Source organism: Coturnix japonica, chromosome 7 (assembly GCF_054131305.1).
Source record: "Coturnix japonica strain WE chromosome 7, WE-NBRP24, whole genome shotgun sequence".
Classification (NCBI taxonomy): domain Eukaryota; kingdom Metazoa; phylum Chordata; class Aves; order Galliformes; family Phasianidae; genus Coturnix; species Coturnix japonica.
The window spans coordinates 20,933,183-20,955,842 of record NC_140669.1 but is presented as its reverse complement, the minus strand read 5'-3'; the positions used below and the strand labels follow the sequence as shown (position 1 = coordinate 20,955,842).

Below are 22,660 nucleotides of genomic sequence, written 5' to 3'. Positions count from 1 at the left end.
TGGGCAGTTGCTGTAACAGAGCTTTTATAGACAAATACATCCTTTATAACCACAGCAGGTGGGAGTTTAATTACATGCTCCAGAAGCAGTGATTAAGTACCTTCATGCAAAGGATTGCTGGTATGAGGTTTTTATGCCTTCCTAAATCCCTCCACTGTCTGCATAGTGTGTGGGATTAGCTGTTTTCAAGTATTTTTAGTTTAATATTTGATTAATTTTTATTATAATGGCAATTAAAAACCAGCAGAATGCTTATGGTGGTCAGTATTGAAAGATTTGGAGAGCTTTTTCTCTGAAGTGTTTGCACGTGTGCTCGAGTCCTCCCCCTGCTTGGTTCTGTGGCTCCAGTGCTATAAGGTGAGGTATGAGTTAGAAGTTAAGTATAGTTATTCCTACTCAAAGAGAAGGAAGCAGAAACAAGGATACTTATATCTTGTTACTTGGTATGCACTTATCTGACAGTAAGGCTTTAACTGTTCCTAAAGGAAGAATGGATTTCAGCTGCTTGGAGTACCATTGCATTGATGTGGTGTGTTACCTGCGTTCTTCTGCTTTGCTCAATTATGGAATGGTTTCTTTTGAACTTTTAAGCATTTTTGTTTTTTAATAGGGTAGTTTGTGTTGGTGGAGATGGATTTGTCAGTGAAGTTGCTCATGGTCTACTACTTAAAGCCCAGATTGATGCTGGAAAAAGCACAGACTACATAGCGGTGCCTGTCAGAGCATCAGTCCCTCTTGGAGTGATACCAGCAGGTGAGACTAAACAGCACTGTTACATTTTGTGAGTGATTTGTTCTAGGTCCCTTTGGCATGTTTTGTAGGTTTGGCTACTAAAGGCAGTTCTTGGTAATAAAGCTTCAGTTACTTAAGGGAGCTATTGAATAAATGACCTAAATTAGTGATTTAGATTGATTACAAATCACTGGATTTTAAATCATTATGATAATTTATAGTAATGGCACAGATGATCTCTTTGCCTAAAGGAAGCAGCTCTGGAGGAAGAAAACTGAAATTGTCTTCAGATGATCCATGCGAAGATCCTGTTTTGCACTTATTTGCCAACTGAAATGATGTCAAATGCAAACTTTGTTTTTTAGAACATCCTTAACACCAGCCATGGTGTTTTTTCCTTCTCTCCAATTTTCTTGGCAGATTCTCAGTTGGATTCATGCTTAGGGTCTATTTTTATAATGGTGTACCAGGAATATATATTGCAAATGATATTAAAAAAAAAAAATACTGTGTACAGAAAACTGCTTTATCTCTCCTTCAGTTCTACAGATCTGAGTCTTGGAAGTGCATTGGCAGAAGATGCAGTGGTTTCAGAAATGTTGCAAGGGGATTTAAGGATAGCAATCTGAACATCACCTGTCAATTAAGGCTGTATGTGTGTCTAGGTGGTGGCAGGGTGGAACCTCTCCAGTGCCTTTTTCTGTGCTTTCTGACTGTGAGCAAGTTGCTGTGCCTCAGCACCAGTGCTTCCTCTCTTCAGTTTGTCAGCAGAAGAATGTCATGAAAGGATACTAAAACCTGAGAGAGTGCTACACAGACTGCTGTAGGCTTCCTTAAAAGAGACTGGGATCAGTTTATACAGTGAATGTGTGAGAAACTTCTTAATGGTTTCCTAAGTATCTTCCTTTATTTCAATGGTGTTTATATTTCAAAAAGTAGTCAGGAAATATGTGTGATACTTGGGCACATAAAGATGTACCTCAGTGGCCTTTCCACCTGTAATTTCATTGAACCAATTATTAGGATTTTCTGGCTGAGCAGGAATAGAAAAATGTTGTGGGGTTCATAGGAAAGAAATGAAGATGATCAAGGGTCAGGAGCACCTCTCCTATGTAGAAAGGCTGGGGAAGTTGGGCTTGTTTAGCTTGGAGAAGAGGAGGCTCTGGGAAAACCTCATTGTGGCTGTCCGGTACTTGATGGGAGCTTATAGTCAGAAGGGGGACCAATTTTTTATATGATTTGTCAGGGATAGGACAAAGGGGAATGGCTTTAAGAGTGAAGATATTTAGGTTAGATATTAGGCAGAAGATCTTTACTCAGAGGGCATGAGGCACTGGCACAGGCTGCTCAGGAAAACCATGGATGCTCTATCCCTGAAGGTCCTATGCTGTTCTTTGATTCTGCGGGATTGCATTCTCTGAATGGATTAAGATCTGGGTTTGGTGTGTTGTCAGTAGATAGAACAGCATGTTGAAGTTCTGGTCCACCTGATGGGGAGAAGCTGATTTTGAAACTCCCTCCCTTCTGGGCAGACAGATCTGATGGGAGCTTACTTTTGGCAGAGCACCATAGCCATAGCTCCCAAGCTGCCTTCCTGTGGTCCCAGCCGGAGGGGTGATGTAGGGTGGCCTGTGGTGGTCCCACCAGCTATGAGCAAGGGCTTGTTGCTATGGGAACTGCAGCTGAGGGGCTGCACAGGGAGCAGGAGGACATGGAAAGTGATCCTGATGTGATGAGCAGGAGTCAATCTGTATCCAATAGCTGCGAGCCTTTTGGTCCTAAGTGGTTCATTTGAATGAATTCATGGTTTCCAATTAATTTGTAAAATAAAATATTACTGAGGGACTGTTAATTTCTATGATATTTCAGGCAAAGAACCAAAATGTTGGTGCTGTTTTCATCAGAATTTTAGCTATGCTTGACTAGGAAGTCATTACATCACATTTATCTGTTTGGATGGGGGAGGCATTAACAGCCTTATGAATATTCATGTTGTCTGGTTAATTAAGTTAATTGTACTGCAGAAGTGCTTGCACTTCCAAGGACAATTTTTTCTCTACAGTTTCTGTTTGGTACTTCCATCAGTCATTTTTTACGTGACCTGCAGATACTTAATCCTTACCATGATGCTTTTGTGCATTTTGTAGAATGGAGGTTGTACAAAGTTGTTGGCAATGTCAGGAAACAGGGTGAATATTTAGAACAGGATTATGGTTTTGGAATAATAAAATCTATTTTTGTTTCCATTAAAAAATGTGTCTGACAGAGATGCTGGAGTTGTATGGTCAAAAACTTTTAAGCTGATTTACAGTAAACCGAGTAGTTGGAGTGAGACCTAAAAATGTCTCTATGGCGAGGTCAAGTCCCAATACATGAGCATCGAAGGTTGTTATTAGACTCTGCAGTGTAGTATAATAGTGTTCAGGGGAACCATCTTGTTAAAGGTAAGTAAAATTCCAAGCTTACGTAGGGTAAAAAAGGGGCTTAGGTGACTTGAAAAGATTAATCATGGCATTAAAGCCACTATTATTTAATCACTATTTAAGTGAGCAAAGTTTTCATCCTAATGTTTTTCTTTGTATAATAACTTTGATTGTTTTCTCTCTGTTGGTATAAACTTTCTTTGTGTCATCTTCTTTGTACAGGACCTAGATAAGGGGATGCTTAATTCAATCAATTTTAGGGTCAAAATGCTGCTAGGTGTGTATTAAGGGTTATTTTTGGAAAAGGTGTTGGTTTTTCCTACTGCTCAACTATGAACATTCAGGATCTGTAGCTCATGGAAGGGCTTAGTTGCATGCAGTACTTACATTTTTGAACACAGGCAGAGCTTGCTTTCTCAGTAGTCAGGAGCAGTGGGGTTTTGGCTTGTTTACTTCTGCATATTTTAATGAGTTCCACAGATTTAAGACAAGAATGCAATTATCTGTGCTATTCTGTTTAGTAGGAATGAGATTTAACTCTCATTAAAGTCAGCATGAAAATTGGTATTGATTTCAGCCCTGGCCATTTGTTATCTTGCTGCCATATGTATTGATGAATTACTCTTACTTAAATGAAGAATTCCAGCTCAAGAGGTACAAAACCAATCTTCTGAAGTTTATTCTACCATGTGCCCTTCTGTTAGCTTGATCTTCAATGACATAGAAACTCTATCAGAATAACTTTGCATAACTTGGAAAGATCTGCTGCTTTGGGGTGATTTCCTTTGTTTTTATCCCAATTAGAAAGTGCATTTTTTTTTATTTTTTTTTCCTCTCAAAAAGTGGTTTCCACAAATGTCATATACACTTTCAAAAACAAAAAAATGATCCAAGGAAATATCTCTGAATGCTTTGACCTTCTATTTGAGCTTCACTGACTAAACAGAAATGGTTGAATCTAGAGTCTAAATGTTGGAAATCATTCAAACATGTAATGCTGTAAGCACGGACTTGTACAGTTCTCTGAAGAGTAACATTTTAGGTCAAACTTCTCTTTTTACCCCCAAATTTTCTCTATGGAACTATATTATATGTTCATTGAAGTGATAAACATTGCTGATTTGAATATTAAACTGCATCTAGAGTTACAACTTTGCCTTTGCTTTTGTACCGAATGAAAAGTTCAAATCGCTTTTCATTGAGTTATTGGGTACAAATTGTTGGAGATTACTTACATTGTAGTTTACGTAATAAAATACACTTCCCTGTACTGTATGTAGAGAAAAATTCTTTGAGAGGAAAAAAAAAAAAAAAGCTAAGAAAGCTAAGATTGAAATTCTTGGTTTCTCCTTCTCTCAAAGTGCTTCATAATCCCAATTTGCTGGGCATATTTAAATATATTCTTTAGGAAAAGGAAAAATAAACTAGTATTATAGTCACCTCAAAACTCTGAGAAATATGTGAATTAAATTACATTTCTGTTTGAATTGTTCAGTGAATAAAACTGCACATAATCAGACTACATCCTCAGTTGTAGTCGAAGAAAACTTCAAAAAATATCTGTTATGTTGATGTATGTGCCTCATTTACTCACTCACCTTACCCTGAGGCCCTTACTCAGAGCTTCTCTCTCTGACATTGTGAAGGCTTTCCATGAGGCTCTGAGTACTCTGGTTGCTTCCAGAGACTAAGGTGACCTAACACATCCCCTGTGAGATGCTTCTTATTCAGAGAAATTACTGGGAAAACAAAATATCAAAGCATGTACTACTGAATAAGAATGGCAAGATGCCTTTAGAGCTACAGAACTATGTACATCAGTCTTGCTGTATTTGGTGCGATTTTCTACCACTGAAGTGACATCAAAGATTGCAAACCTTTGAGATGAACATAATTTTTCAGTCTGGTATATAATGTTTTTAAAGTGCTTATTGAGATAGTGAGTGCCTCTTATTTGAAATATGATGATCTCTTCCCTTTCCTTGCTTCTCTCTCCCCACTGTTGACAGAGGAATTTAAATGCATCCATAAAATTGAAGGCAAATTTATCAACCAGAGCTGTCTATTGCTGCTGTAGCATATTAAATAATTCAAGCAACAAGAAAATGATTTGAAAATTCGAGTAAGTGAACTTATTCCTTTATGGGATGTTAGGTTCTAAATTGATCATTTGCAATTTTTGTAATTTGAATTAATCTGTTCTTGAATTACTCATGCCTTACTCAGTGCTATAAAGAAGCTCAATATTCTCTCTGCTTGGCTTCAGGCCCTGGTGTTCTAGTTGTGCAAAATGGAATCTTTTGGCCTTGCTACTTGGCTAACAAATGCTGTTTTTCAGTCTTTGATGTTCTCCTTATACATAAAACTGACATGCTGTAATAAAAAATATCTGCTGCTACTCCTAAGAATCTAAGATACAGTCTGCAAGGGGAAAGCAGCATTCTGACTAGGTCTTGTAGAATTTTGTCTGGGAAACTTGGTGTTTGCAGTGGCCTGATATCATATTGTTTTATTGTTTTTTTTAGCTTAAAAAAAAAACAAACAACCAACCAAAAAAAAAAAAAAATACCCCACAAACCAAAACAACAAAAACAAAACCCAACCACAACAAAGCAGCATTCCCTAGATGTACCAGTAGGCAGACAATCAAGTAGTATACATTTTCCCAGTGTTGCACTTCTGTATAAAAGAAAGTATTTGTAAGGGAGATAGGTTAAAAGCAGCAACGAGAAAGGCAAATATTTGCCTTCAGATTTTATGGTATGTTATCATTGAATGTACAGAGTGGATTTTGTAGATCTGGAATGTTGTATGCTTCTAATTTGTGCTATTCAGCGTTTTGCTGTTACTGGGATTGAATAATTTGTGTAGGGGGTTTCTTTTCCTTTGAAAATGTAACAAGCATCTTGGTTTCCTTTTCTAAAAATGTAATGTACATGCCATAAATATATACTTCTTGCTATTCTCCATCTTATTTACAATAGTTTGTGTTTACTTTTGCAGGTACTACTAATATTTTGGCCTACACCCTCTATGGTATCAAACATGCAGTGACTGCAACGCTGCACATCATAATGGGTAAATACTAATAAACACAGTGTCAGTTTTTACATAGTGAAGCAGTGCTTAGAGATTTGCCTTAGCCAATTGGTTAACAAACACCTAGTGTTATGCTACAGCACCATAAACTATTCTGTAAGACTTTTATGTCCAAATGATTCTGTCCTGATTTATGGAGTATGGAATATTCTTTGCGTGTAGCTTATTAACAAAGGCTCATCTTCTGGTAACAAAGACTTGCCATAGAATAATGTCAATTCTAGCATTCATTTCCTCTTGCTGATTTTCTTTTATTGCAAAGAGTAACATTTTCTGGACTACATAGCGTGAACTGTGTTATTCTGTGTGTTATTAGGTGTTGGTTGGTTGCAAACTCATCTGATTAATTTAGTGCACCTGATGGTGACAATAGGAAACACTATGCAGTACTTCCTGCTTGAGAAAGTGGGTAGGATTGGGCTTTTCAGGAAAGTATTGTCATATGTCTGAGAAAGTATTGTTTAGTTCTGTGTACATTGCTTTAAATACAAAACAAAAACACCACACAACAGTTTCCATAAGAAGGCTTTCTTAGAAAAACTGCACTACTTGCCATTCAGTCTGATCTGCACAACAAATGGGGTTTTATACGTGAAAATCTGATTATGCTAAGAGGAACAACTAGCTTGCCTGTGCAAACCCTATTTCCAGGACTTAGGAAGTAGGAAATGCTTAGCTGAACAAGGTCAGTGTTTCACCTAAACTTTTTTTTTTAGGATACATTATATATATATATAAATATATGTAACATTTTACAAAAAGAGAATAGTGGGTAAGGAAGCTTCATCCTGAACATGTTTTTTTCTAGACCTTGCAGTCAGCAGTGGAAGATTCCTTTTCCTAGGTAGTAAAGCTTACAGTTTATACACAAAATCTGAAACATTTGTGACCATTTCACCAATTGCTTGTAATGGTGAAACACTTCACTGGAGAAGTTCAGGGGCTCTTAAATACAGGTTTCAAATGTGTTTACATAGCAACTGCACATTTTCTCTGTATAGTAATTGAAAGTCACACTGTGTGCTGCCTGACGGGTTGGATGGATTTTTGCCATAAACATTTTGACATTTTGAAGCTTCCTGAACATTGTTCTCTGAAATGAGTACTTCTCAGTCTTGATTGTATCTGAACTGATTCCAATTTCCGTTAGTAAAACTTGACTTCCTAAAAACTTGACTTCCTAAGGAGAGGAGGTTCTGCAAGTCTTTCATTTAAATCAGGTGAAAAGGAAATAGTAAGTTATATTTGATTTGATGGTAATTGTAATTTCTGATCTTTGTCTTTGATTTTCAGGTCATATCCAACCAGTAGATGCCTGTACGTTCAGTACTCCAAGCAGGCTTTTGCGTTTTGGGTTCTCAGCTATGTTTGGTTTTGGTGCAAGGACTCTAGCTTTGGCTGAAAAGCACCGTTGGATGCCCTCAAGTCAGCGAAGGGATTTTGCTTTCGTCAAAACACTGGCAGATCTCAAGTATGCCATAAGTTGTTGCATTTTTCTACTATTTCTCATTTTCTTGAGAAATATGCAATAATGAATATGGTAAAATATAGACAACAGTAGTTCAGCTGTCTTATCATCTGTTGGTTGCTAAATTTGTTATATTCAGCATCTCCTTAAAATCACTTTAATTTGAATAAAAGTTTGTCTAGCAGTCAGAAAATTGGATTACAGTAAATATTACACTAAATATAAATACTTTTCCAGGACAGAGAAATGTGAATTATCATTTCTACCTCTACAAATTCCACAGGAAGACTCTTGTGAGAATGGCGGGTAAGTAAAACTGAGTCAAACAATCCCAGTTGTAAGAAAGTATATACTGATGAAGGGGAAATTGTGCAAATTCTGTATTTTGTTCAAATTTAATCATCAGGTTAAACAAAATCTTAAAAAAAAAAAAAAAAGAAAGAAAGAAATTATTTTGACAATCATGAACTTTTACAATTTGTAAAATAGTCCCTCTCTGTCTGTGAGACTACAGAGGGTTTATTACAAAACAGACTTTCTCTTAATATTCCTGTGTTGTTCAATTCCATTATTTCTGTTGTCCAATGAAACACTGTTTTTTTTTCTTTCCAAAGAAATGTTATTTATATGTGATAAACTTATTTTAAAATATTTTTTCTACATGTTTTCACCCTTCTAGAAAGAAGAAAGGGAAAAACAAAAAAAAAGGTGAGCCTTAGCTTTTATGATTATTTAAAAATGAACTGTGAGTGGTTAAATTGGAGTAATATGAATTACTCTGTTATATTTAGGTAGTAAGGATCAATGGCACAAAATTCAGGGTGACTTCCTGAACGTGAGCATTATGGCAATCCCTTGTCTGTGTTCAATGGCACCAAGAGGCTTGGCACCTAATACGAGGTCAGTAGAGGTTTAAAGAATTAGTCACATCTATAAATTCTGACATCTTACCTTAAGACCTGAGCTTTTCCAAGAATACAAGGCTGTGTTTAGGTAGTCTAGACTATGTAGCAAGGGAGGGAGTGTGGACTGCAGCAGACTTGATAATCCCAGGAGTTGTAATCAGTTTTAGGATCAGGCAAATAAGGTCAAGTAGTCTAACTAGAATAATGAGTAGATAATTGCTGTGATTAAATTAGTTGGCAAGTCCAAGTTAAGTAGTAGTCATCGAGCAGTTGTCTGCTGTAGGTTCTGGCTATATGTAGAAACTTCATTCTTAGATTTCTCTTTACTTTTTCAAGTATAAAGGCACAATTTGTCTTCTGCTTTAGAGTCAGGAGCAGTGAAATATGAGTCCTTCTGTCAATAATTGAAATTCATACTTGCTTTTTGCCTTTTTTTTTTTTTGCCAAGTTTAGGAAATGCTGTTTTATATTTAGGGCTTTTGAAAATAAATGTGTATGTAATCTGGTTGTTGACACTGATTCAGTTTGCCTTGGCTCAATGTTGAGAGCGTGTTTTCTTGTGCTCAAACAGCTATTGGGTGATGAATCTTTGTAGTTATATGTTCTGTAAACAATTAAGCAGAATAATAGCAAGTATGAATTTCACAGTTGTATGTGAAATACAGCACTCAAATAAGAATTCAGAAACTTTTTTGTGCATTATAGATTGCTACATATACATTCCTACTCATAAAAATTATGGAATGAGTCTGATTTGTTTAATTACCTTTAGTGAAAATGCATATGTCTTAGGACTGGTCAGATATTTATCTTCCAAATTACTTGCTGATCTGGTAGGATTTGCCTCATTGAAAATGACTTAGAAATGAATGTTTGATAAAGATATTATGGAGAATTTTTCTTAGTCCTGTTGAAGTATGTTAAGGTACTGCTTTGCTGCTTTTCCCTTCTAGGAAAGCTTAGGAAAACTATCTCTGTTCAGAATTTAGTGTTATATTCCAGTCAGCAGAAACCTTCTGACAAGAACTGAATAGTCTTTTTTAACTTTGCTTTTTCTTTCTATCTGTTATGACACCTGCTCCTCAGTGATGCAGAATTTTAAGACAATTCCATGCAATTATTACAAGTTTGAATGAGCCTGTTTCTCCTTCAGCAGAGTTGCTTAGTGGATCCACCTATCTTATATACCATTTCTGCTCTTTCTTAAATATTTTCGTAGGAATGAAGTCATATGGCAGGGTGGGAAGTGTAACTGTTTCAGACAGTTGTTCCATTTCTCATAGTCAATAATATCTTGACTATAGAGCTTTTCAACATGTGAAACAAATGTTGCACGGTTTTCTTGAAATGCAAGATCCATTGTGGTAGTGTCAGCTAAGTACATCTAGCTTTCTTCACTCTGATCTGTTTTTTCTCATGAGATTTTATTATATATATATATATATATATATATATATATATATATATATTTTATTTTATTTTATTTTTCTGTGTGAAGACATTTGAAGATGAACGAATGCTTTGACAATTGCAACTTTATTTATACAAGCCTTTATCTGCAGCATGTCATGCTTCAGTGCAGACTGGACTTTCAAAAGAATTAAAGAGAATTCTTAATCATCTCAGAAAACAAAATGCTGTAATATGGAGTGCATTCTCCAGTAACCTGCTATGTCTTTTCTAGTAAAAATAGGATAAGGATGCAACTGTATCAATTTCACTGAAAAAAAAATTGTTTTATGAATCAGTAAAATAATGCTATGCTATGTGACTTTTTGAAAGCCACGTACACTTTTTGAAAGTTGTTTTCTCTCTGTAACTTGAATGAGACTTAGGAATGGTTCTATTGACATTCAGGCAGCTAGTTTCTGTGACAAGATACAGCTGCATTAAGGAGCCTGTGAAGTAGTACTAGCTCCTTGTTAGACCCAAATTTAGAAGTGCTAAATATCAGTGCAAGTAGGTTACTAGTGCCATTTAGTATCTGCACTGTAGGATCTCTTCTTGATTAACCTCTAATGTACACTTTTATGCAAGATTCCCTTCAGTTCTTAAGTTATTCATTCTGTGTGAAACATGTTAAATGTAGAACTCTTCCAAGAATTTCAAAGAGGGTTTGAATAGCAGCATAGTTAAGATTAGGATTTTCATTAAGGTGGCTGAAGTGTTAATAGTGTAGCTGAATGAGTCTAACTGCACTGGGTGGTATATAGGCACACGTCATGGGAGCAGTTAAACACAACATTTCTGGTAATCATTATCCTTTGTTGGGGAGAAAATGTAAAAACAAATTAGTGATGTTTAAGAATTCTGCTGTTAAGTAGGAAAGCATTTTTATTTAAGCGTGCATACTGTTTAATAAATTATAGCCATTGAAAGAGAAGTAATATATCTTTACTACAGTGTATGTTATAGATATAGGGATGCTAGATAACTTCAACTGCATCATTTTAATTAATCTATAAAGTTGTGGATTTTTTATCTTGTTTTGTTAAAAAGTATATATCTAAATTATAACTATTTTTTAATGTACTCTGACACCTAAAAGCCTGTTAGATTTCTAATAATGTGTTTACTTTGGGGAACTAAGTCTGCCTGCTTTTCAGGTTAAATAATGGAAGCATGGCTCTGATTGTTGTGCAGAATACCTCCCGAACTGAGTTTATAAAACACCTGAAAAGATATGCCAGTGTGAAAAATCAGGTACTGTTAATTTCATTCTAGTGATTATAAAAAGAACAGTTAATCATGGAAGTAGACATGCTGGAAGAGTTAATGTTAGCATCCTCATAAGGAGACTTAGCTTCCTGTCAGAATACATTAGCCCCCTTTTTATCTGATTTTTTTTTTTTTTCTTAAATCACCAGACTAATACCGATTAGCCTATTTCAGCCCATCTGTTGTGGTTTAAACTGTATTTTTGAAGTACCATTGATTTATGGGAATAAAGCCTTTCCAGCACAATAGAAAAAATGCATGCTGTATTTAAATCCTTTGTAAGAGATCAAGAGCGCAGACTCAGGGACATCATGCACCTCTGTAAGAAAAAGGTGAAGTCTGTAACATCTACAGATTGCTGAACCTTATGCTGACAGCATTAGATTATGACCACTGATTTTAGCAGATATATGTTCCATTGAGTAATGAATTTTTATAGAACTGTACATCAAAGCTGTGGTCATAAATAAATAAATAAATAAATATTTATATATATATTCTTAAGGAAAAATGAAGCATATAAACATAAATGTCATACTAAATACCCCTGTGTAGCTTCAAAATCATGGTAGTCATTCAAACATTTCAGGGTTATGCAAATTCACTTTACAGATAGGTCCAGGCTCGGATTAGATAAACTTTGAGCAGTCAGAGTTTGTCACAGAGGTGGTGGATGTTCCATGTGACAGCACTAACAGATGCTTCTAGGAAACAGTTTGTGTTTTCCAATTACCTTGTAGTTATTGGAGGAAGAAGGCTTTGCTTTTCTCTGCCCTTATTGTTAAAAATTATGGTTAGATGTTAGAGCCTCACTTGAGACTTGAGGACAGGATCACTGGCAGTGATGAACAAATGATATGAAAAAAAAAATTCCATGAATTTTAATGTATTTAGAGAGCATATGCCATTTTGGCATGTGAAAAATATACCATCTCGTGTGTAAATTGAGCAAGTCTGATATAAGAATGCAAGTGGAACAATGCACCCTTTTTTTTATCTTTTTTTTTTTTTTTTTCCTTCCCCCAAGACATTATTTAGGATAAAAAAGAGAAAGTAATGCATAAATGCTACTTAGAATGTATAGTGTCTGATGTGTTCACCTATAGAGGTAAGGGTTCTCATACAATTAAGAAGCAAAAACATCCCCAAACTTTTTAATGTCATGATATCCAGGTTGTTGCAAAGTATCACCTATAGCTTTCATCTTTGTTTAACATATGCCTGTGTTTGGTTTAGTTCAGTTTTCCTTTTGTTGAGACATACACAGTTCAAGAAGTAAAAGTGCAACCGAGAATCAAAAGTGGGCTTGATGCCAAAGAAAATGCAGATTTGAATGCTACTGCTGTAGATGAAAACTACCCTTGGAATATAGATGGGGACTTAGTAGAAGCATCGGAAGTTCATGTTCGGTAAGGCTGAGTATGTGTATGGACGATATCCCTGTAGTAGATTAGTATTACAATCTTAAATGTATGTATACAAATAAACCAAAAGTGAGTGTTGTAAATAATGTAAGAATAATATTTTTGTTTCCTGCTGTGCAGGCTCTCTGCCACTTTGCCTTGTGCACATTTCTAGAAAGGTTTATGGCCCCTATAGCCTTTCAGCTCCTCTTCTGCCCTTTCAGCCCTTTTTCACTTAACCCTTCTGTTTGGTAGGACAGGTGAATGTGAAGTTCAGTGAGTCTGGGAGGACTTATTTGGGTATGCTTGGAAAGCCCTGTTTGTAACCTTAATAAAAAACATAGCTGTTCAACTGTGGGAAGCTTGGTGGTGCTTGAGAATAGTGACCATATATAGGATCAAAGAAAGAATATTAATTAATACACAGAGAAATTGGAGGATTAGCAATAGAAATGAATGTAAGATGGCTTTTTTTTTTTTTTTCTGCAGTGTGCACAGGGTCAGAGCAATGTAGTCTGAGCTATAGAAGACTGATTTCATTATATGGTGACTGAGAAAATAATATACTTCTAGAGATGACCTTGTAGGAGATGACAAAATGTAATTCATGTTATTTTATTCCATATAGTACTTAATGTATATTTGTTTAAAAAAAAAAGAAAGTCACACTGCAGGACTTGATGGAACTGATAGTTTGACTTCCTCACTTCACAGGGTGCATCCTCAACTCATTTATCTCTATGGAGTGAACACAGATGATCTGGAGAGTTCCAAAGCAACATGCAACTGCATATAGAAGGAACACACTGAATGTTCTGTATGAGTCCTTGTCACACCTGTTTGCTTTTCTTTCTAATGTCCAATTCTTGCACTCAATGAACTCAGTTGTAATAAAAAGGATTTTTATTATATTTCTGGTTTAAAAATTTTATCAAGTTATATATTTTTATCAAGTTATATATGACTGTGGAAAAAAGTTAATGAGGCTTAAGAAGAAAAAATGATTTTGCTGATTTCTTTAATAAATCATGGGTTCTGAAATGATCTATCAGAATAAACGGAAAGATTATATTTAATACAAAGTATTTTTGAGTTTGCCCTTGTTACCATGTTGTCAGGTAGCTCAGTTCAAACAGAACTAGTGAGAGGAGGTAAGATAGTGCTCACAGTGAGGAATAGTGGCAAAGTATAGATCAGGTATTTCCAGTTGTAGGTATCACTTACAATGCTGCCTTACTGCTTGTTTTCAAATTGGTTTCTAGTCAAACAGTAATGAAAAAGAACATGGAAATGTGCAGTTTCTTTGGAAGGCATTTTAATGACTACTCATTGTACAAAGTAAAATAAAAATAAGAAATTAAACTATTTAATGTATTGTAGAGCTGATGGAGTATTAATTATAATTTTTATTGTTGCTGAGAATAAAGTTGTGATAAATAACCTTTTTTCATTGACTAAATTTTGGTAACTATCTTAAAGGATATAAATACTTTTATAAGTAAGTGGGTTTTTTTTTTTTTTCGGTATCTCCTTAAATATTTTCTACAACTGTTTGAGATTAATGCAGATTAAGACCGGATTCTCAAAGAAAGAGCCAGAAAGATGATGAAAAGTAGCAGCCTGCTGGGTTTGTCTGCGATGCCACAGGGCAAAGCATGTGGTTCTGTTCACCTATGAATTGTTGTGTAAAAAGCAGATGCACAATGCTGTGAAAGCAGCATTGTCTCATGGCTGGCACAGGTTGCTCCAGGTCTTTGTTCTGTAAGTAGTTCAGTATACTGAGAAATCCAGTCATTTTAAGTTTTCATTAAATCCCTTTACATGGGATCTGTAACACTTACATGAGCAGCATATTTTACTCTATTTTAAATCTTATGAAAAATTCTTACTGATGGTAAATAAGCTACGCAAGTATTGCAGATGGCTACTTGTGTTCTCAGAACAAGCTGTTACTTGTTGGAAACCTCATGCAGTTTCTGTGGACAAACGTGGCCAGCAGTAAAAGCCAAATTCATAGACAACATAATGCCTCTTTCAAAGGCAATCACTATAGGAACATTGCAGCTACAGTTTTGCTTGGCACTGGGGCAGTGTTGACAGAGCAGGGTGATAGCATCCTTCAGACTGAATTGGGCCCTGACAGGGCCCTTGCCCAGTCTCCTGGTCCAAGTGGTCCAGCTACGAGGTCAACTCTGGTTTCTCAGGGCTTAATTCAAACTGGTCTTAAGGCATCCAAGGAGATGACAGCACCTCTCTGAGTTCCAGTTCTGGGTTATCTTCATGGGAAATAGGATTTTCCTGATGTTCAGTGGGATCCTCTAATTTCAGCTGATGTTTGTTCTGAGTCACAGTGAGTACTCTATTACATTGCTATACTTAATACTGTGTTGCACCAAATGTTTTAATGTTTATGGCAATTTAAACTAAGCATCCTAAAGGTGTATGAGAAAAATATTCCGGCTACATGTTGTAGATTTAACTGCTTTTATTACATAACTGAACATTAACAGAAGAACTTAGAAAAGAAACAGCATTTGTGCTCAACTTGTTGGAGTTCTCTTTAGTAAAGTAAAATCAAGTTATGCTTTATAATTTTGCCACCATTAAGACAGAATACATCAGTTTTTGTCAACCTTGTTTCTAACAGCAAATTGACTTTTGCTTCATATCTTAAGAACAGGCAACCAATATTTACATGTTAACAAAATCTAAATAGAAAGCATTCCAAGGCAACATTATCACATTTACTGACTTATGTAAACTAATTCACAGATAAATAAAATGCTTTAGTTTCATTTCTTTGCATTGTTTGTACTAAAAAGAATTTTAATGCTTTTCCCAGCATTTGAGGTATATTTATATGCTGCAATATCAAACAAATTTATGTTCAAAGCCATTTTGGTTAAAGTGCAAAAAATCACTAAAGCCATTTGGAAGATGAACATTTTGTATATTTCATAGACTTACAAGAATTACTTTCATTCTTCACATTCTTCACACGCTTTTTGATATACATATATTTATATTAAAATACATACACATTCATTTGTCCTTACACTGCCTAAGATTTTTGAGATAGAATTTACTTTAGAGGGATCCACAACTTTGGCATCAAATTAAACAAATGGAAATTATAAAAATGGTCCCCAATGCCTTTATAATATGTGGACAATATAGATTCTCTGGCACCAAATACAAACCATTTGTAAGAGTGTTTGTTGAAGGCTCTATGCTTTGCTTTTGAACTAAATCTCATATGACGGTACAGCTTCAAAGTGTATGTATGTGTTAAACTTGTTTCTCCTTACAGTTCAGAAAGACGTTAAGTCAGGGCAAGAATGGCCTTATGACGTACTGCTGTTAGAATCAATTTAGTTACTGATGATACTGTAGATTCTGCATTTGTACTGGGGAGCAGTCATGGTTTGTTGTTTTCTTTTTTCTTGTGGACTGTACTATTTATTTCACCAAAGCTAGGTGGCAGTGCAAACTTATCTAGCTGAAGAAACTTCCTGTAGTAGCAGATCAGTGGTTTAAACCATATTTCTATTCAGTCATTTGCCTTTCTACCTGGTTGGTTCTGTAGATGCCAATTTAGATGATTATTAACTAACAACTTCACAAGAACCCACACTAGCCCTCCAAAAGTCATCTTACATACATTCAGGTGGACAATCTAAAGATAAAATTTGGCACAGTACAGATGGCTTTTGGCGTGGTGGGGTGCATTTGTTTGTTTTCTCATCGTGTGAAGTCTGCTGTTTTCAGATACTGGAAGAATAATAGTACAAAAGACTAAGTATTATTAAAAAAAATAATCTTCAAATAAATAAAAATAAATATTTGCTTTAAAAAAACCTCACATAGAAATATTTCACTGCAGAAGTCCAAAACATCATGGCGCTGGTATTTGAGGAAAGGACAAAACAATTCTGTCATTTTTGCAAATACCATGTTACAGATGGCTACAACTTATGATCTCCTATACATTGTTCTTTCTACAGCTGACAGAGGATTCTGTGCTGCATGTCCAGGCTACCACACAGAATTCCCTGTTGTAAATTTACCTTTATCTTTCCTGGCTCTGGCTTGCCTGACTAAGTATCTCCAATACTGTAGAGCTGTGCCTGTGAAACCAAAGCTTTTTGAGGTTAACTTGGAAGCCTGAGAGAACTTCTGATAGTCGTTTTCTACATCTGTGCACTCTAGTTATGGTCCTTCTGTTGGTTTAAGCTAATGTACTCTTGTAAAACTGCCAAACTAGGCTGAGGGAGTATTTCTTCTTGAATGTCTAATCAAAAGATTACTGAAACTTGAAAATGCATAAAATTAACTCATGCTAATGTTTGAGATCTTGTTTTCCAGGATTGCTCACACTTTACATTCTCAGACATCTTCATTCCAGTAAGTAATTATTCTTCTCTTTATTTTTAGTGTTTTGCTGTCGGTTTGAAACCAGAGATGGTATTTCAGATATCACTGTAAGGCTTAAAAACAGAAACTGTTTTACCATTTTCACATTAGAAAAATAACTGAACGTTATTAAGATGTAGTCATCAGTACGGATCTAGGAAACACAGGGTTGTTTTGTAAGGGCAAGTGAGCTCATGACCACTTTTTGTTTCACTGGTGTTTCTCCTGAGAATTAACCTGAACCTTAAATTCTCCATTTCAAAACATGGTTTATTTGTCCTCCTAGTCATCTTTGTTCCCACTTGTAAAACTCCAGCTGTCTCTTCTATTCATGTCCTGAGGGACTGGTTTGTATTGCCTTTTGAAGAAGCCAATCTGAAATACACCAACAGATTCCAAAATTACGTATGTCATCAAATCTAAGCAGAGTAACTAAAATAAAATATCTATCTATAGTGCTTATGAACAGATTGTATTTGTTATTGTTTTGTCATACTAAGTAATCAAATGGTAGTCATCAATTAAAAGAAGGAGCTGCTTTTTAATTTTATTTTACTTTTTGGGAGGGTACTGCCCTCCTGACATAAGGAGTAAGAACAAGCAGACTGAACTGTCCACCAAATTCAGCATTCTTAAAAAATATGAGATGGTAATAAGACATTTCAGTTTAATTTGTTTCATTTCTACACTTCCCAGGAAAAATGATGCAGAAAGTCTGCCTGCAGTGTAGAGGTAACTCACAATATCTTCAGTGCATCATAGAGCAGCTCTTCTTTCATCGTTTTCTTAGTTGATTGTGCATGGGATTTTTTTAGCATTTATGTAGTAGTTTAAATCATTTTATTCTGACAAGAAACTATCTCGTAGATAATTACTGATCATGTGTCAAGTGATGTGAAATGTGGAGCACCACTCCACGAGAACAATTCAATTTTTATGAAATTAATTACATAAATCATTAGATGGCACAGCAAACTTGGGGAGGGGTTTATATTATTGAATAATGCAAAATGTGGAATATGTATAGGACAAAACAAAGGAAGATGGATAAGTACTTTTGAAAACACACTATGTTAGGAGTTATGTTCCTTCAGAAAGAACAGATAATAAATTATTATTTTATCCATTCAGCTGAATTAGTGAATCCAGAGATCCTTCAAGAGTGTGAATTCCTAATCTGAGAATAGTGGAGAAATACTGAAAACCTACCTTCCATAATAGAAGTGAAAGAAGCAAAAACAAGGTAATTCCAGCTATTAAGCCTATTCCAATAATTGATACAGTGACATGGTATTTTGGCTTTTGGTGGTGCACTCCTTCCAAATAGACCTGAATGGTGAAAAATAAGTTTAATGTTATTTCTTTTTCCCTAAAAGATGCTAATTATGGGAAAATTAATTGTATTCTTAAATAATGAATACTGTCCTCATGGAAAAATCTGTATAGAACACTTTTTCTTTTCTAGTGTAACTATTTTATCATAAATTCAGTGTAAGAATTCTTACATATGCAACTTGCTTGTCCTTCTGTAGTTCAATAACTTTCGCGTTCTTTTCTGGTGAGGCTGTTGCTCTTACTTCAAACTTCAATGTAGATGCATCATCCTGATTTTAACAGCAACATAAAATCCCATTTATTTTATTTTTTTTTAAATTCAACATGTTAATTCTTAACCAACAAAAATGGTAACACAGCTGCCTACAGAAACAGAATCTCACACAAACACACATGGCATTTTTATGCCTTTTTCTAATCACAAAATAAATTAGTAGCAGAACCTGGAGTGAAGCCTGGTTGGGTTTTACTCAACACTAAATCCAGGCTGCTTTTCTTAGAAAAGCACAATTATGAGTTGGAATTAAATTCTACAAAACCCAGCCAGAATATGCAAAGTGATATATACTATAAATTAAAGTGACAATCTACAACACATCTTCACATGGTTTGCATTTTCATATATCACCTTCAAACCTAGAACTGAAAACAAAGAGCATGTATCTACTGTTTTTAGGATCTTCTTTTATTATCTAGAAATTAGATGGAGAGAATAATACAAGTAAGCCTTGAAATACGCCTCTCAAGTATGAAAAATTCATTTGTTACCATTTCTAAAAGTGAAGGAGTAGCTTCCAGTTGCAACTGAATGGTTGCTTCTTTTCCATTTTCCATGTTTCCAAGCTTGCAGTGTATTTGTAAGCAAAGGCTGTCATTTTTCATACAGTACTGTAGAGGGGAGGGAAAGATTAAAGCTTGAGTTTATCAGCTGTATATCCTTACTTACAGACACTCAGGAAATGAGTAAAACAAAAGCTCCTTGTTTGTTCTTGAAAGGTCAGGGGTTGTAGCTTTCAGCTGACACTTGTCACTCTCAACCCATGGACTGTTCATCAATGGTGATGAAGGAACACTACAGGGCACCAATCTAATTGCTATAGAGCACAACAGGTCATTTTCCTTAAAGGATTGTTCTTTTTAGAGAAAAATGACAATTGTAATGAATTGGTTCTATGTGTGGTTTTACAGTAATCTCAGAAATGAGATATGGTAATGGCTTTATGATACCTGATATCAGAAATATAAAAAAATATTTCTTAAATACTGCAGTGCAAGGGGATACTCATATTATGAAAGCTTGCGCTATTACCCTCAGTTCTGAAGAAGAAGGAAAAGCAAGCCTTTACACGATTATATTCTTTGTCCAAGGCCTCAATGCGTAAGTCCTCATTTGAAAGAGTGCAGGGTTATTCTTGAGAAGTCTTTGATATTACTGTAAAGTGCTTGCTTAAAACCTCATATAAAAATATTTAAATAGGTCAAGTTTCTTTGAAGATGAGAATATTAAAGCTGTACTTCAGTTCTAGGACACTGAGATTTCAATGAGAACAAACTCTTGAAAATGTAACAGTAGAACATCCATTCTGGTTTGACCTACACAGTCAAGTATCTGAACGCCAACAGGGATAAAGCTAAACAGGCCAGGCACATGTGATGTTCTCTCAGTCTTCCAACTATATTTAGTAGGGAGTTGCCTGAGCTAGAAATGTTTTTCTGTTTATTCAGTAATATTCAATGACTTTCAGTTCCATTATCTTCAGTAACCTCTATTGGAACTTGCTTATATTTTTAGCATTCAGTACATCCCTCAGTAAGAGCTTGGTGATGCTTTTTTGCTTTTGGAAAAGGCAATGAATGTTTATCTGTATACTTCTCATAAGTAAAGACTATTTTTCCTATATGCATAATTCTCAGTTTGTCACCAAATTTCATCTGCTGTTCAGTGTGCCCACTCATTCAGTTACATAACACTTCAGCAGTTTGTCATAGGTGATTTTTATCCATTCCAAAATTGGAAAGATGTTAATCAAGTTTTCCCTGTCAGTTCTCACCTCTTTCACTAAATCACTTACAACCATGTCAAACATATTACAGCTCCCAGCACAAATGCCTGGAAGACTGCTCTAGTAACCTCATAATATAAAATATATACCACTATCTTAAGGCTCATTCATACAATCATTCATTTCCCAGTGATGCTAAAAGATAGATCTTACCATTTGTCTTTTAGCAGGCTTTGAAAAGAAAGTGACAACGTCCTTCAATATGTTTTCAGATTTTTCTGCTGCATTACAATTTCTGGGATATTCATTGTAGGAGCATTCTCCAACTGTTGTCTGGAAATAAAAATAACAATCACTGCTTGATTTTAAGTATTAGATATTAGACAGAAGACAGATTTCTTAAAAGCAAGAAGCTCAAAAAAAAAAAAAAAGATAACTTTTAATTTTAGATTTCTTGAATATACAGAGCTGAAGATCATCCTAGTCCTTATTCAACCTGCTTCACTATATCTAACTTACTTCTATACTTCCCTGTTACAGTGATTTAAACAGAACACTTGGAGAAGAAAATATAGTAAGCCAGAAAGGGTCTTGGAGTTACTCTGTACTCATTTGAGTCAATGACTGTAGGCATACATAGAGACATTGTAGACATAAGGAATCTGTTGTACCCTGTTTTAGCTGATGATGATTTTTAGCTGATGAATATTAATGTTTTATGAAGGAAAGACTGTGTAGTATAAGTTGTGCATAACAACAAATGTTCTGATATGAAGTAACTAAGGTTGATGGATGGGCTAGAGTCTTCAAGCAGTTGTTCAATGCAGAAATTCTTTTTTTTTATATATTGAAAAAATAAATAATAGTCTTTACTCTGGTACTTAATAGCAGGAGTGAATTGAAAAACACAGAACAGAAAAGCATGCCAAAGGCTTTGCACAGATGGATTAACTGAACTCAATGGCACTCTACTAAGAACTAAGGTATTAGGTAGGATTGAAAGACAGGAATAAAAATTGAATACATACTTAGTACTTAAGTCCTGCTATGCTTCTAGTGTTCAATGGAATTCATATAGTAAAATATTAAATAACGTGTGCTTACCTTGATATCCATGACGTTGAATAATTTGAAGTCATGGGGTGGAAAAGCATTAGGTATCATTAACTCTAAGTTTATATTTGGAGCCATGCTTGGTCCTGCATTGATAACCTTTTGGGGAAGAACATTATGTTTAAAGCTCTGATTCAAGGTAGCTATGCAAGTAACAGATACATGTATATGAATATGTGAACTTCACAGAACAGAGTATCTCCTACATTGTTACACTGTCATGAAACTGGATTCTGCTAGGAGCCTTAATGTTTATAAAGACTGCTTGATTCATTTTGCAAGATTACAGAATACCTCGTTTCTCTGAACCCAACGAGTAAGTAGTACATATTTGTGATAACTGCCCTGAGGTTATACATACTGCCATCCAGAAGAAAGTAAGAGACTTATGTCTGTCTCCTGATTTTTAATCCACTGGAGGCAAATCTTGATACCTACAGATTCCCTTGTAAGTAGGTCCTAGTTTCATTTGCTTACCATAAGACAATTTATTTTAAAGTGTTTCCTAATGGCAGAAATGGAAAGTCAGAACTGCTTTACCACTTTCAATCTTGTCTCTGTAAGCTTCTTCTTGTTTGATCATTCAGTGGAAGATTGCCCAGGCAAAAATAAATAAATAAAAGTGTTCTAAGAGGGATTAACAACCACTTTCCATCACCTAATGCTTAAAAATTGCTTTTTGCCCTTGTACTTTCAAAAGACCTACTGACCATGCAGATGTTTTAATATACACTGAAAATCTAAGCATTACTCTTCAAACCAAGGATAATAGAGTAACAAAGAAAAGCACTTACATGGAAAGTGAAGTTGATATTCTCCTCCATACATGTAACTGATGCTTCATTGTCATTTGTTCCATAAACAAATGAAGCTGGTGTTACAAACCTACAACAGTTTAGAAGGTACTTAATAGATTTGATACATACCATTAGCATAACTTTTTTCTCTGAGATGTCCTAGAGGGCTGATGTCAATAAAAGAATAACTGAAGGTTTTAGTTCAGTAAAGCCAGGAATACAGAAACCTCCCTTTGTACTGTTTCCACTTA

General features: G+C 35.2%; 2 protein-coding genes across 8 annotated transcripts in view; one reads left to right on the top strand and one right to left on the bottom strand.

Annotated features, from left to right (window-relative positions):
• Positions 1 to 14,188, top strand: part of CERKL (CERK like autophagy regulator) — a 47,913-nt gene extending 33,725 nt beyond the window's left edge. For 3 of the 6 annotated variants that reach the window (XM_085552677.1, XM_085552678.1, XM_085552676.1), the window contains exons 5-13: positions 616 to 753; positions 6,159 to 6,233; positions 7,548 to 7,725; positions 7,960 to 8,028; positions 8,402 to 8,430; positions 8,514 to 8,622; positions 11,234 to 11,330; positions 12,582 to 12,754; positions 13,463 to 14,188. In XM_085552677.1, coding sequence (XP_085408803.1) covers positions 616 to 753; positions 6,159 to 6,233; positions 7,548 to 7,725; positions 7,960 to 8,028; positions 8,402 to 8,430; positions 8,514 to 8,622; positions 11,234 to 11,330; positions 12,582 to 12,754; positions 13,463 to 13,544 — 950 coding nt within the window. In that variant the 3' untranslated portion in view covers positions 13,545 to 14,188. Of the gene's footprint in view, positions 1 to 610; positions 754 to 5,164; positions 5,278 to 6,158; positions 6,236 to 7,547; positions 7,726 to 7,959; positions 8,029 to 8,401; positions 8,431 to 8,511; positions 8,623 to 11,233; positions 11,331 to 12,581; positions 12,755 to 13,462 lie in introns of those variants that run through there. The other 3 variants (XM_015868324.3, XR_014948060.1, XM_085552679.1) reach the window with 3 other exon arrangements.
• Positions 14,189 to 15,215: 1,027 nt separating this feature from the next.
• The window catches only part of ITGA4 (integrin subunit alpha 4), a 39,697-nt gene continuing 32,252 nt past the window's right edge, over positions 15,216 to 22,660 (bottom strand). For both annotated transcript variants that reach the window (XM_015868322.3, XM_085552674.1), the window contains 7 exons: positions 22,407 to 22,497; positions 21,604 to 21,711; positions 20,713 to 20,832; positions 19,265 to 19,384; positions 18,667 to 18,765; positions 18,371 to 18,490; positions 15,216 to 17,536 (listed from right to left, as the gene is read on the bottom strand). In XM_015868322.3, coding sequence (XP_015723808.2) covers positions 17,444 to 17,536; positions 18,371 to 18,490; positions 18,667 to 18,765; positions 19,265 to 19,384; positions 20,713 to 20,832; positions 21,604 to 21,711; positions 22,407 to 22,497 — 751 coding nt within the window. In that variant the 3' untranslated portion in view covers positions 15,216 to 17,443. The remainder of the gene's footprint in view (positions 17,537 to 18,370; positions 18,491 to 18,666; positions 18,766 to 19,264; positions 19,385 to 20,712; positions 20,833 to 21,603; positions 21,712 to 22,406; positions 22,498 to 22,660) is intronic.